Raw genomic sequence first — 13,121 nt, 5'->3', positions numbered from 1 at the left:
TACTTTTACATTATGTGCTGTATTACATTCCACTATTCAAAGTTAATCCCCTAATTACTGCTACTGGTCTGGTTCCGGTACATTCAGATATGACGGGAAAACGCAAATGCTTCACTTGTCCCCACACCCCATTTTTATTGCCCAAGCCAGGAAATGAATCAAAACTTTCAAGTCCTATTGCCATTCTAGTAAAACCTCTTAAAAATGGTTACTGGTACTTAAATAGTAGTTCAGACTGGCAATAAAATAGTTCTTTGCTCTCAATCAATAAATGTGTCATTAATTTGAAAAATCAGAGGCATGTGTTTTTTATATACTTAAAGGTGACTGTAATTTGGGGAGCACTGCAAGGGAAATTTCAGGAGATTGCTGATCTTGCTTTTAGCTTGCAGTAGCTGGCAATCCCTGCTGTGGCAGCACAAAAGGTCAGCTGGCTGAACGTGAAGTCTTGGGAGATGCCAGTGCTCGACTCATGAAGAGTTGCTTTTGGCAGCAGCTTAGCACACAGGAGCAATCTGCCAACTCCAATCTGCCTCACTAACCATGCTAACAGCACATTACAGGTCACTTGTGTAATTGTCTTAAATAATGTCTTTCACAAAACAGAGTTGACAGAGATGGAAGCTGCACACCAGCTGCATAGGGGGAAATTGCTGTAAAGTTCAAGTTCAACTCACATTTTGCGAAGCTGAGGGAGTTTCTTGAAGATCCCAGTGGCTTCCAATACTGCAAATTCATTGTTGTTAAGACGCCTAAAGTGTTCACGTGGAAAATAAATAAATTAGAAAAATTCCATTGTAAGAATATTTTAACCTAAACTTTTCACACTTCAAACTTCTAGTCTTTTCCAACATGAACCTGATGCTTCCTATGAGGCAGCTTTGGTCAATTTAAAGTTGAACAATTTACTTACAAATATTCCCAGTTGAATTTGGACAATTGAGCGTAATACATCTTTGAATTTCACTTAGCTTTATATTAAACTACTAATATTTAACTAGACAGAGAACTGAATACTGTGTCATCTTCAGTTTCAAATGGGAAACTGAACCATGTTAACTTGCTTCAGGATAATGAAGATGGCCTGAAGGGGATGTGAGACTGAGTAAAGCTTTACTTAGGACCATGAAATTGATTTTCCCCACCACTAATTACGACAATGGGGCTGAAATGTACCACTACGACTATGGACCATGCCACCTTGACTAAAGAGTGAGTCTGGGTTGAGTCACCTTTATCCTTGAACAAAGATTAAGCAATGCAGAAATGTTAGAATTAAACCCCCCGTCTCACTCACCAATTTTCTCCCTCTTCTCCTGAAGGTGCTGACCTATGCTGAAGCTTATCAGGCAGCAGTCTCATGCCATTCTTTAAGCGTGCACTTTGGCAGGAGTACCGGCCAACTGTTTGACAGGGTGGCATGATTCTTTCTGCACTCAATTTCTACAAAAGTGCATTTTCCAGCAGGTCTCATTGGAAAGCAATCAGGATAGGACACCCAGGCTGAGAATCTATCTTCCTAGTGCAGACTGAGATCAATCGTAACATCCAATTGGTGATCCAGCTAAGATCAGCTAACTCCCACTTCATGCACCTGATCCATTTCGGCAACAATTAAAATTAGGCCATTCAATTTAATTTTGCGAAAGGGAAATACTGCTTTAACCACAGAAAAGCTGCGGTAGCTAGGATATATGGGCTGTGTATTAGAGTTTAGCAATTCCAGCACAGACCTTTGCATGACAGAAATTGGGCATGGAGTCCAGCATGCTTGATTCACAACCGTCCAAATATTCCACCCATAAATCACATGAGATACAGGTCCTATTCCCTGCTATCCCCTGTGGTTACACATTGGCTGTGATGTTCCCCTGAGAATTAGAAATTGTGTGTTATCCTTTGTGAGTTATATATTGGGCACGCTATTGCTTTGGGTTATAAATTGGACATGTTTTTCCTGAATGTTAAAAATTGGGTGTGATGTTCCGCTGTGAATTATAAATTGGGAGCGTTATCTCTGTGGGTTTGCAATAGGTGTGCTATCACTGTGGGTTATAATTTGGTTGTGCTATCCCTGTGGGTTATACATTGTGTGTGCTATTCCTGTGGGTTATACATTGGGCGTGCTATCCCTGTGGGTTATACATTGTGTGTGCTATCCCTGTGGGTTATACATTGGGCGTGCTATCCCTGTGGGTTATACATTGGGTGTGCTATCCCTGTGGGTTATACATTGGGCGTGTTATCCCTGTGGGTTATACATTGGGCGTGCTATCCCTGTGGGTTATACATTGTGTGTGCTATCCCTGTGGGTTATACATTGGGCGTGCTATCCCTGTGGGTTATACTCAAGTCCCAAGTGAGAGCCATGGCATGAAGATATGAGCCGCAAGTGCCAAACTGAAAAATTGTCCTCCATATCATTTAATGTCTCTCAACTCCCCAGACACAAAACAAACTTTATTCAGTGTTCATGAGTTGGCATCTCAGACACACAGAATCAATGGACAACAATAGTTTATGGTTAAAAAAGTGACCCTGTAACATAATATGTGAAAATCAAACCCTGTTTCAAATAATGTGGCTACTGCTGTCTAAATATCTATTTGATCTACAGACCAGAGCCAACACTGACACAGTTATTACCACTTGCTAACAGACATTCAAGTGACTTTTCCCCCTTTCCTTTGTTCTAATGATCATGTGCAACCAACAACACTTCTCCCATGAGTGTACCTTCTTTCTTTCAGCTCAAGAGATGTGGGCCTACTGCCTGAAGCCATTTTCTAAATGTATTCTACAGTTCTTTGTTTCACTGCCAAAGTGTAGATGAGAAAGACTAAGCAAGTACGTGTGTAGTAGTGGGCCTGCTGTGCCAACTTACAACTCTGCAGTGTACTGAGGGATGTGATCAGGAATTTTCGTAAGCCTTTGATTGGAGCAGTCCACAGTGGTTCCCTCACATCGACACTTTTCAGGGCAAGCAAGGTCCAGGAAGCAGTCTCCACTGAGTTTGGATCTGTAATCCTCTGTGCCTGCAGATTATTTGAGTCAAAATATGCAGATTACTGAAGTCGGCAAACTGAAAAACAGGCATTTTAACAGAAGAAGTAGAACTATGTAAAGGGGTGCACTTAACAAGCAAGAAAGAAAAATTTCGGGTAGATTTCACTTAGACCATACAGAAGGCAAAATATCAAGAAACTAAAATATTACTAAAATACTAGATCTTGAACTTTATCACACAGTAAAGACAAGATCTAAAAGAATAGAGGTACATTTACAAGCTGACCTTTCAATGCAGGCTCCTTCTATTGCAATTTCTACCACGAAGCTAACTGCCTTCTCACTTCTCCTGTCGCTAGCTCATAATGTTGCTAAGCCCTATCTAATTCAATTTAGTGCTCCCACCCGAGCCATTCGTTTGAAATAGTGAATGGAATTCAAAAAGACTGAACACTTCCAGACCAATAGTAACATATCTGCTACAGTTACTACATTTGCTCTTTCACCTGCTTGTTCCTACACCAAATCTTGCCTGTCTTTTTATCCACTTTTCTTTATGAGAAAATTCAGTCATCTATGACTTCAATACAAATGACCTAAGATTAGTCTCTAGCTCGAAAAGCCTCTGTCTGCAGAACTACCATGCTGAACCTTGTTGGCCTTCAATCAGAGAATAACGGCACACTGCCTCTCTCTAGATAGCTCTATTGTCTGTCGCTTGGCTGTAGAAGGCATACGTGACGCTCCATGGTGCTTGACAGAACCATGTTTTATTCGTACCTTGCAACCACATGGTTAGATCAAGCACAACGGAAAATCCCGCTGAGTTTCAGAACCGCATCGGCTAGGCCAGGTAAAAGTGTGAGGGAAGGTAGTAGAGGAAAGAAGGCAGAGCATTCTACTGTACGAGATATAGAATGTAGCAGTGGGGAGCTGGGGTACAACAGCATTAGTATAAACATGGGGAACATTTTTTCACATTCAGTTAATGTACAGCAGAATAACTATTGTGAATTATATGCTGAATAAGCAATACACATGCCTACATGAAAGAATAGCTCTTTCCAATTGGATATTGATCAAATTCAGTATTTGAAGTCACTAGCCAGCTAAGCATTGCCAAAAACCTGATATGTTGGGACACATGAAGGTATGGAGAAGAGGGGTAACTTGTGATTGAGCACTGGATGGTTTCTTAAGGACTGCTGTATGTGAGGCATCAAGGTAGAAGTATAAAGGAAAAAAAACAGCTGTGGGGTTTTGGGGGGTTGGGGGGGGGGGCAGGGAGAGGGTGGAGAAACGGGTGGAGTGTTGGGCCAGTTCTGAAAGAGGAGGAAGTGAAGGTGGGCAGAGGTAAAGTATCAGGTAGCACACAAATTTGTACTTACAGCCAAAATGGTGAATTCCTGCAAAAAGTAAAGAAGCACAGAAGGAAAAGAGAAACAGAGCGATTGCATTTATATTCAGGAAAGCAAAGAAAGCAGCCAATCCATTTGTGCTAAGACTCTGCAGAGCATTAGCTTTTAATTAGGTTAAATAGATTCTTTATGGGGATAACCTTGACTATCAGATTGCACCCAGGTACAGTACTAGAGAACCAGTCAGACAAGAGACCTAACTGCCCAGGAAGAATTGCACAATGTCATTGCACTAAACTCCCCCTTTTAATTATTCAATCAATAGGCTGAACCTATTGGACTATGGGCTGGATTTTGTGTTCCCGATGAGAGTTCAACCCACCGGTTGGATAACCGGTGGGAAAACTGTGCCGCTTCTGTGAGGGGTGGTGATGGTGGTGGGGGGGGGCACCAAATTTAAGTATCGGCCCTCCCTGGGAAATAGGACTTCGGTGGTGGAAGTCCAGCCCACCGAGATCTACCAACCAATCAGAGGCAAGCAGTTCTCCATAGCCCGTCAACACCACTGGGAGTGGTGGCTGCTGTTGGTAATGCACCCACCAGAGGTCTAGAATCGCTGAAGGACCCAGACCACAGCTGAGGGAGGGCAGGATGGGGGTCATGGGGATGGGATCCTGGCAAGGGGAGGGGGGGGGGGTAGGAATGGGGCCAGACACAAGGGCAGGAGGGTGGCTCTCAGTGGGTACATCCCTTCCCAATGGCGAGTCCCTCGATCATGGAATAAAAGCCTTTGAAAGAGGGGCCCCCAGGGAGGTCGCTGGCATCCCGACAGGGTTTACTGGGCAGCCTTCAGGAGGTGCAGGAAACCCAAATTAGTTAAGGAGAATCACTGAGCCACCACTAAATCCCTGTGGAATCAGGGATAATGGCCTTTAAGTACTCGTTAAAGAGCCTAATTAGCCAGCGGCCAGGATTCCCAGGAAAAGCCCATTCCCACTGATGACTTAATGGGCACCAGTTTTCCTGCCAGCGGGAATGAGATGAGTGGTCTACCCTGTAATTATGCAGAGCCACCTGCCCATCCACTCTGACAGGCTCCATTAAATCCAGCTCTGTGACACAAGTTCAAAAGAAGACTCAGTGATAATATAATGACGGGGAATCGAAGGGATTTTGTCAATAAGATTTGTGTTTACCCATGGCTGTAAAGTGTGCCTACAGCATGTAAATATCCAATTTAATTTACTGGACACACATAATTAATGATTACTGTACATTTAGAAACCATTCCTTACATCTCAATAAAAATGTACTTAATGAAAGCAGCTCCTATTCTTAGTCTCAGCTATTGCTCGAGGATTTATTCTTCAAGCAGTTCCTGTTTGGACTGGTTCAAATATGTACATGGCATTCAAACTGGCAAATCAGCCTGTTTGCACAACACTACATTCAAACATACATATCACAATTTATCAACTAACGTATAGGTTAGGAGGGAAAACAGCTGAAAGGTTAGATGAAACTGTGATTGGGAACAATCTAATCTTCATTAATTATAGCAACAAAAAGCACAGCTACACAGTTGCCAAAGGTCTGAAAATGGGATGAAGGGTGATTCTACAATCCAGCACTCCTAGCGGGAAGTCTAGTTCACAGGTAACCTTCCTCAGGAAGCGTTAGGTGGACAGTCTGCAATTTTCCAAGACAAGATTCCTCTCAAGTGCTGCTCATCACTTGGAGTAGCAGACCACAGAATCGCCCCTACTTTCTGCTCAGTGTATCTATACTTGTGCAACTGTGGTTGAAAATGTGCAGGGTTGAATCCCTTTAGTGCTTGTTATAGCATTGTTTATGGATACTGTACTAGTGGGTATGCTGTACGATCCTTACTTGCTACACTGCTGCTTGCCCATATTAAATATTTAGTGTCAGCCATGGCTCAGTTGGTAGAAATTTCACCTCTGAGTCAAAAGGTTGATTTGAGACTAGCACATAATCCAGATTGACACTCCAGTGCAATACTGAAGGAGCGCTGCACTGTCAAAGGAACCATGTTACGGATGGGATGTAGAAGATGCGTTGGCAGTATTTTCAGAGAGAGAAGGGAAGTTATCCCCAGTTCTGGTCAATATTATCCCTCAACCAACATTAATAAAAAGCAGATTAAACAGATTATATGGTCATTCTCACACTGGTGTTTGTGGGACCTACTGTGTACAAATTCCTACAATCCAACAGCAACTGTACATCAGTAAAATACTACATTGTTTGAAAAGTGCTTTGGGATGTCCTGAGGTTGTTATAGGCACTATATAAATGCAACATTTATTCCTTCAAATGCAACACCATGGGAGAATGTATTCTTGATTGTCAATGCGTCAGCAGATGCTTTGTCATCAGGCAACCTCCTGAAGGACTTTCATATCAAGGTCACGTGGTTAAACCGATTGTAGCAATTGTCCAAATGACTGTGGAAAGGAGCTGCCATGAATCAGACAGAGAGTTACCTACAGACTTTACAGATGACAGGTTTTGATGAAGAAATAAAAGTAAACCTTTAAAAAATGAAAAGGCAAAGTGCTACTGAAGCATTTTCCACGGCTCTCAAATAGTAAACTTTGGAATCCCAGCAAACTGCCTACCTAAAATTAAATTAATACCCAAGTATGAACTCTTTAATAAAAGGAGCCTGAAGGGAACTTTGACAAAAAATCCTTCTCTAAAGGGGTTAAAAATACATTGCGGTTCATCACTGTAAGAATGATTAGAAAACAGATATAACAACAAGAGCTTCTGTTAATTCAACAACCTGCACTTTGATGCAGAAAACTGCCCCAAGACACTTCAGAGAGGTGTAATCAAAAAAAGGATGGTGAGCCAAAAAGGGGAAGATATAAAAGGTGAGTGAAAGCTTTGGTCAGAAGTGCATTTTAAGGGGGTTTTAAAGCAGTAGAAGTACATGATTTACAGAAAGAAAAAAATCCAGACCATGGACCTGAGTTGGCTGAACGAATGCTCCCAATGACGGAACAAAGGCAGAGGGGGGCAGGGAGTGGGTGCAGGAGCTGCAGTAGAGACCAGAGTCAGATGAATGGAGAGGTCAGGCTGTGGGACCTTGAAAGGATTTAAATGTAACAATGAGAATTTTAAATTTGAGACGTTGGGGGATTAGAAGCCAATGTAGGTCAGCGAGTACAGTGAGGGGTAATGAGGGAAGGAGGGTTGGTGTTGAATAGGATAATGGCAGCAGGGTTTTGGATGAATTGAAATTTACTGAGAATAGAATGAGTAGGTCAAACAGAAGGGCAGTAGAATTTTTGAACCTAGAGATGTCAAAAGCATGGATGGAGGTTTCAGCAGCTATTGGGTTGAAGTAGAGATGAAGGCAGGTGATGTTATTGAGCTGGAAATAGAATGTGTGTGTGATGGGAAGGGAGCCGGACAGAAGTTCAGATCAGGTTCCAAAATGCAATATTGGATAAGCCAATTTTCTTCAGTTAAACATTGGGAAGGCTTCAGCCGCTACCTCCCACTCCCAGCCCCACCGTTCACTACACCATTGGCAACTGTGCCCTCAGCCATCCAGGCATCACATTCTGGAAATCCTCCCCAAACCCTTCTACATCTCCACATCGCTCTTATCCTTTAAGACCCTCTTAAAATCTACCTCCATGATCAAGCTTCCATCACCCCTCCAAACATTTCCTTTGCCTCTGTGTCCATTTTTTTCTCTGACTGCACCTCTATGAAGTGCCTCAGACAATTTATCTACACTTGGAGCACTATACAAATGCAAGATATTACTGTTGTTGCAAACCAGTCCTCCTCCTAGGCACCTCCGAGATTCTGACAACACAACAGCAATCTGGGAGCAGATAACTCACACGGCTTCTCAAACAAGGAATGACGTGTGGTTTTGTGGCCATTCAAAGTATTTTCCGGCTTTCCGGATGGAGCCTTAATTTTATTTATCTCAACACTAAGTGGATTAGTTTATGATTAGAGCACACAAGATACTTTCTTCTGGTATAAGTTATAGTTACAGCTTCCAAAGTGCCATATGAAGTAAATCTCTCTTCCTCCGCCAATGGAATTGCAACAGGCGAGGTCAGATGATGCTGTGGTCAATATTTCTTATCTAGCTTTCAGTGTTTACTCCATCCCCTTTCCAAGTAAAATGAACAAAAACATTTTGTTGAAGCAATAATGTATGGAATGCAACAACAAATGTTTAACTTAATCAAAACTGGACTGAATAATGTGCTATTATTTCCAATAAATAGCGACCTTAGACCAGAAGTGGGAATAAGACCAAAGAACAGTAAAAAGAACTCTGATGCATGGCAACTGCATAGCTGACACAAGGAAACATGGGCTTAATGCTTGACCCAGCTACTTGGATTAAAAAGTTTCATGCAAAGCTCTTAGTAGGTGCAGATTCAGCTACTGGAAGGAGGAAAAGGACTACGTTGCTGTCTATTGGGGAGATTCACCAGATTACTACAGCATGCAACACTCCACTAAATCCTAAGGGAAATCCACAGCTGGTCAGTTCTGCTGCAAAACAAACCTACCTGGAATGAAATATTGTTCTTTTGCTATAAACATAAAAAAGAGAGAGAGAGAGAAAAGACAGAAGAGATGCACCTGAATGTTAGCAGCCGAAGGAAAAAGAAACAGTTTATTTCATATTAAATCCACAGGTTGCAGCTCGTCAACAATAAAAAAATGGCAAGGCAAACAGCACGAGACTGACGTAGAAACAAGAGTGCAAAAGCTTCCAAGAGCTTTAATAATTCACAGCATAACTGATGAATTTTCAGAATCCATAGGAGAGTAGGTTCCAGACAAGACAGTGTAATTAATATCGCACTGTACTATATATAAATAAATAACAAAATTCAAATAATCCAATTACCTGAGCAGCGGAACTTCTTGCTCTTAATCTGTCCAATCCTCTTGTTTGCCAGCCGACGAGGACTAGTGCAGCGGGCACCGCTTGTTTCAATGGGGTTTGCATGGAGATAATCTGCAAGCCATTTCAGATGGCAATCACAAATAAATGGGTTCTGAGCCAAATGCCTTTTGTGAAGATAAACAACAAAAAAACAGAAAAATCAAAAAAAAAGTACAGACCCTGTCAAAAGAATATTAAGCAGTAGTGCAAAGAGGTCTTCAAAGGAAGAGGTAGATCAGCTAATGGTTGCAGCTGTAATGCATTTACTGGGACCCTGATACATTAAGAATTTACAACGTATGACTTAACATTCAATACAGTGACTGTTAGTCCTGCATCACATTCAAAACTGCTTATTACCTGAGTAGATGAGATAAGGTAGAGCTGCAATGCTTCCTACTGAATTATTTAAAGCAGACTGGAGCTGTGAAGGCGTACATTGCTTTCATTACCAGAGATGTAAAAACTGCATTATTCATGGATAACTTGTATTATTAGCTATGGAAATAATTTTTTAAAATAGAAATCACAAGCAACACTGTGAAGCAAGTGATTTCCTGGGGAAGGAGTGAGTAAAAACTACGAAGTGAGAAAACCATAAATGATAGTTACTGGGGCTTCTGTGACTAGAAACATAGATAGGCTTTTCTGCAGCTGTGTTGGGGAGTCCTGAATGATGTGTGGCCTCCTTTGTGCTAGGGAGAGGGACACAAAAGTGTGGGTGGAAAAGGTTCTAGAAAGAGAGGTGGATCAGCCAAAAATTATAGCTCAAGCAGGAGCCAATGGCAGGACGGAGATTTGCAAAGAGAGCTTGGGGAGTTGGGAGATGTTTTAAAGGTGCAGTATGTTAAGTATACTAATATAAGGATTAAATTATGTACCAGGTCAGATTGGAAACATCATGGCATAACAGTTGGTATAAAAAATTTCTGGGACTTTGAGGTGAGATCTCATGCAGGGGCAAGCTGTACAAATGGGACAGGTTTGACCTAAACTATGTTTCATAGAGAGGTCAGATAGAGACCTTGGGGGATGATTTAAGCTAGGTAATTTGAAGTTTCTACCCAGAAAACTTGGCAAGGAGCAGAAAAGTTGGCAAAACAGAATTAGTGGAGGTAGGAAATTTACCAGACTTTATGTCAGATCAGATTTTAATCAAAGAGAGGGCATCAAAGGCAGGGAAACTGAAATAGGAAACCATGTGGTAGTAAATATAGAAAAAAAAAGATAAATATAGCAGGAAAGTGAAGGGGAAGTCACTGCCTTAAGATTCTATGTACAAATGCCAAAAATAAAGTGTATTCTAAGAAAGTGAATGATGATATGAGGAATTACAGAGAACATGATTCAATGATATTGGCTGAGGGCTAAATTTACATGGAAAGAGATTGTTCTAAAGGCATGAAAAGGGATAAAATGGGATGCAATTGTTATCTACAATAAAATAATCTGCTGGTGACTGGGTTGGGAGGTTGGGTATAAGTACACAATCTACAACAACAACTTGCATCCATAAAGCGCCTTTAAAGCAATAAACTGTTCCAAGGTGCTTCAGAGGAGCATTGTAAAACAAAATTTAACACCAAGCCACGTGAGGCGATTTTAGGGCAGATAGCCAAAAGCTTGGTCAAATAGAATGGTTTTAAGGGGCATCTTAAAGGAGAAAGTACAGGTAGAGAGGTCTAGAGAGAGGATTATGCTATTAGTAGATTCCTACTGACATTTAATCCAGTTGGTCCACCTCATTCCCAAGAACCAGATCGAGAAGTGCCTTCTTTCTCATTGGACTGGAAACATTTGCTGTGGAGAATTTTCCTGAACACTCTAGGAACTCTTGGCCCTCGCTGCCCTTACACTACTATTATCCCAGTCTATATGCAGATGATTAAAGACACCCATTATAACTACTCTATAATTTTTGCATCTCTCTGTAAATTCCTTGCAAATTTGTTTCTCTACATCCTTCCCATTAGTTGGTAGCCTATAGACTACATGTAACTAGACAATGTAATTGCACTTTTTTAGATCCTTTGCTTTTGCCATATAGATTCTGTCCATGAACCTTCTGGGACATCCTCTTACTCCAGCACTGCAATGCCCTCCTTAATCAATACCACCATCCTCCCCCTTTTCTTCCTTTCCTATCTTTCCTGAGCACCCTGTACCCAGGAATATTTAACACCCAGTCCTCAACAGCCTTCTTTGAGCCACAACATTGTATTTCCACATGCCAATCCGTGCCAATAACTCACCAATCTAATTTACCACACTCCTTACATTCACATACATGCACAGTTATCGCGACCGATGACCAAAATTTTAATCAATGATGTAGGTTTTAAGAAAGGAGACAAATAGGTCATGAGACAGAAAGGTTTAAGGAGAGAATTTCAAGCTTAGGATCAAGACAATTGAAAGCATGGCCTCCAATGGTGAAGTGATGAAAATTGGAGATGCACAGGAGGCCAGATTTGGAAGAACATAGAGATCTCCAAGTCTTGTAGATCAAACACAACATGAAAGTTGCAAACAGTCTTACTCAGCTGAAGACAGTTACCAGGGATGGAAATGGTGGTCATGGAATAGAGTTTGCGGTGGGGCCCAAGAGAATGGCTTCAGTTTTCTCAGTACTTAGGTAGAGAAAATTTCCATTCATCCAATATTGGGTGTTGGACAAGCAGTGTTAAAAATCAGTGACAGTGTAGGGGTCCAAAGAGGCAGTGGTGAGATAGAACTGAGTGTCGTCAGTATACAGGTGAAATCTGTTATGATTTTGGATGTCGCTGAGGGACAGCATATAGATGCAAATGAGGACGGTGTCAACAATAGATCCTCGAGGAACTCCAAATGTAATGGTATGGGAGTGGGAGGCGAAGCCATTGCAAATGACACCCTGGCTACATTTCCAGGGTAACCATCCCAGTAAGTAAGTTGGAAGCGCCCATTGGAAGTTCCCGGGCAACTGTCATGTAGTCAGCGTGTTGGGACTTCCAAGGGGTCCCATAACGCATCTGTCTAGAGATTGGAAGATCTGGGCCAAAGTATTTTCTTTGTGCTCCAGTATCGACACCATGCAGAGGCAGAATGTGAGTCTGCATCCACAATTACCTATGCTATAACTAGAAGACAGTTGCTTCTTTACTGGTAGTGAGGTAAACTGAATGTAGGACCACCTGAAGCTGAGGTTGCATAAGCCTGATCTCTCACCAAGGCACATTGCATATCTTAGAGGAGAAGAGATGGGGGAGAAAATCATATATGTTTTCTGTTTAAAACTGTAAAAGTGTCATTATTTATTTCATGCATTATTTCCACATTTCCACAAGATAGAAGTTTCCCATTCAGCTGAGATTATGTAGGAATACATACAAAGTCTGGATGGCACGCAGGGGAGCAAAAGTGCCTTTGGCAATGGTCTGTAACTTGTTGTCATATAGAGAGAGAAGGTTTAAATTATGGAGATCTTGAAAAGCATCCACTCGCAGGCAGTTAATCTTATTGGCATTCAGCAACCTGTCAAACAAAAAAATGAACATTGCATAAAATATATAAACACCTTCTGCATAAAATGTGAACAATTCCAATCAGGACAAAATTCACAACACCTGGTCCCAACAGATTTCAAACAGCTGGAAGACAAAGTCATTCTTTCACATGTGTAAGTGTTTTATGATACAGTTTAACTTATATTTCCTGTTATTTCAATGCCTTGACATTTGCATTCTTAAATCCTGACTTTGTTCCACCTTAATTGTTTTTTTTTGTCTTTACATGCGAGCTGTTGACATCAGTGAACTGTT

General features: G+C 41.5%; 1 protein-coding gene across 3 annotated transcripts in view; it reads right to left on the bottom strand.

The window, feature by feature from the left end:
• The window catches only part of slit2 (slit homolog 2 (Drosophila)), a 513,947-nt gene that overhangs the window by 112,839 nt on the left and 387,987 nt on the right, over nt 1-13,121 (bottom strand). Inside the window, exons 13-18 of one of the 3 annotated variants that reach the window (XM_078545575.1) lie at nt 12,691-12,834; nt 9,283-9,446; nt 8,939-8,962; nt 4,395-4,412; nt 2,885-3,035; nt 678-752 (exon numbers count right to left, since the gene is read on the bottom strand). In XM_078545575.1, the coding sequence (XP_078401701.1) occupies nt 678-752; nt 2,885-3,035; nt 4,395-4,412; nt 8,939-8,962; nt 9,283-9,446; nt 12,691-12,834 (576 nt within the window). The remainder of the gene's footprint in view (nt 1-677; nt 753-2,884; nt 3,036-4,394; nt 4,413-8,938; nt 8,963-9,282; nt 9,447-12,690; nt 12,835-13,121) is intronic. The other 2 variants (XM_078545584.1, XM_078545594.1) reach the window with 2 other exon arrangements.

Source organism: Cetorhinus maximus, chromosome 1, assembly GCF_964194155.1.
Source record: "Cetorhinus maximus chromosome 1, sCetMax3.hap1.1, whole genome shotgun sequence".
In the NCBI taxonomy this organism is placed as follows: Eukaryota; Metazoa; Chordata; class Chondrichthyes; order Lamniformes; family Cetorhinidae; genus Cetorhinus; species Cetorhinus maximus.
Note: the sequence above shows the minus strand (reverse complement) of the source record. Positions and strands in the feature narration are given on the sequence as shown.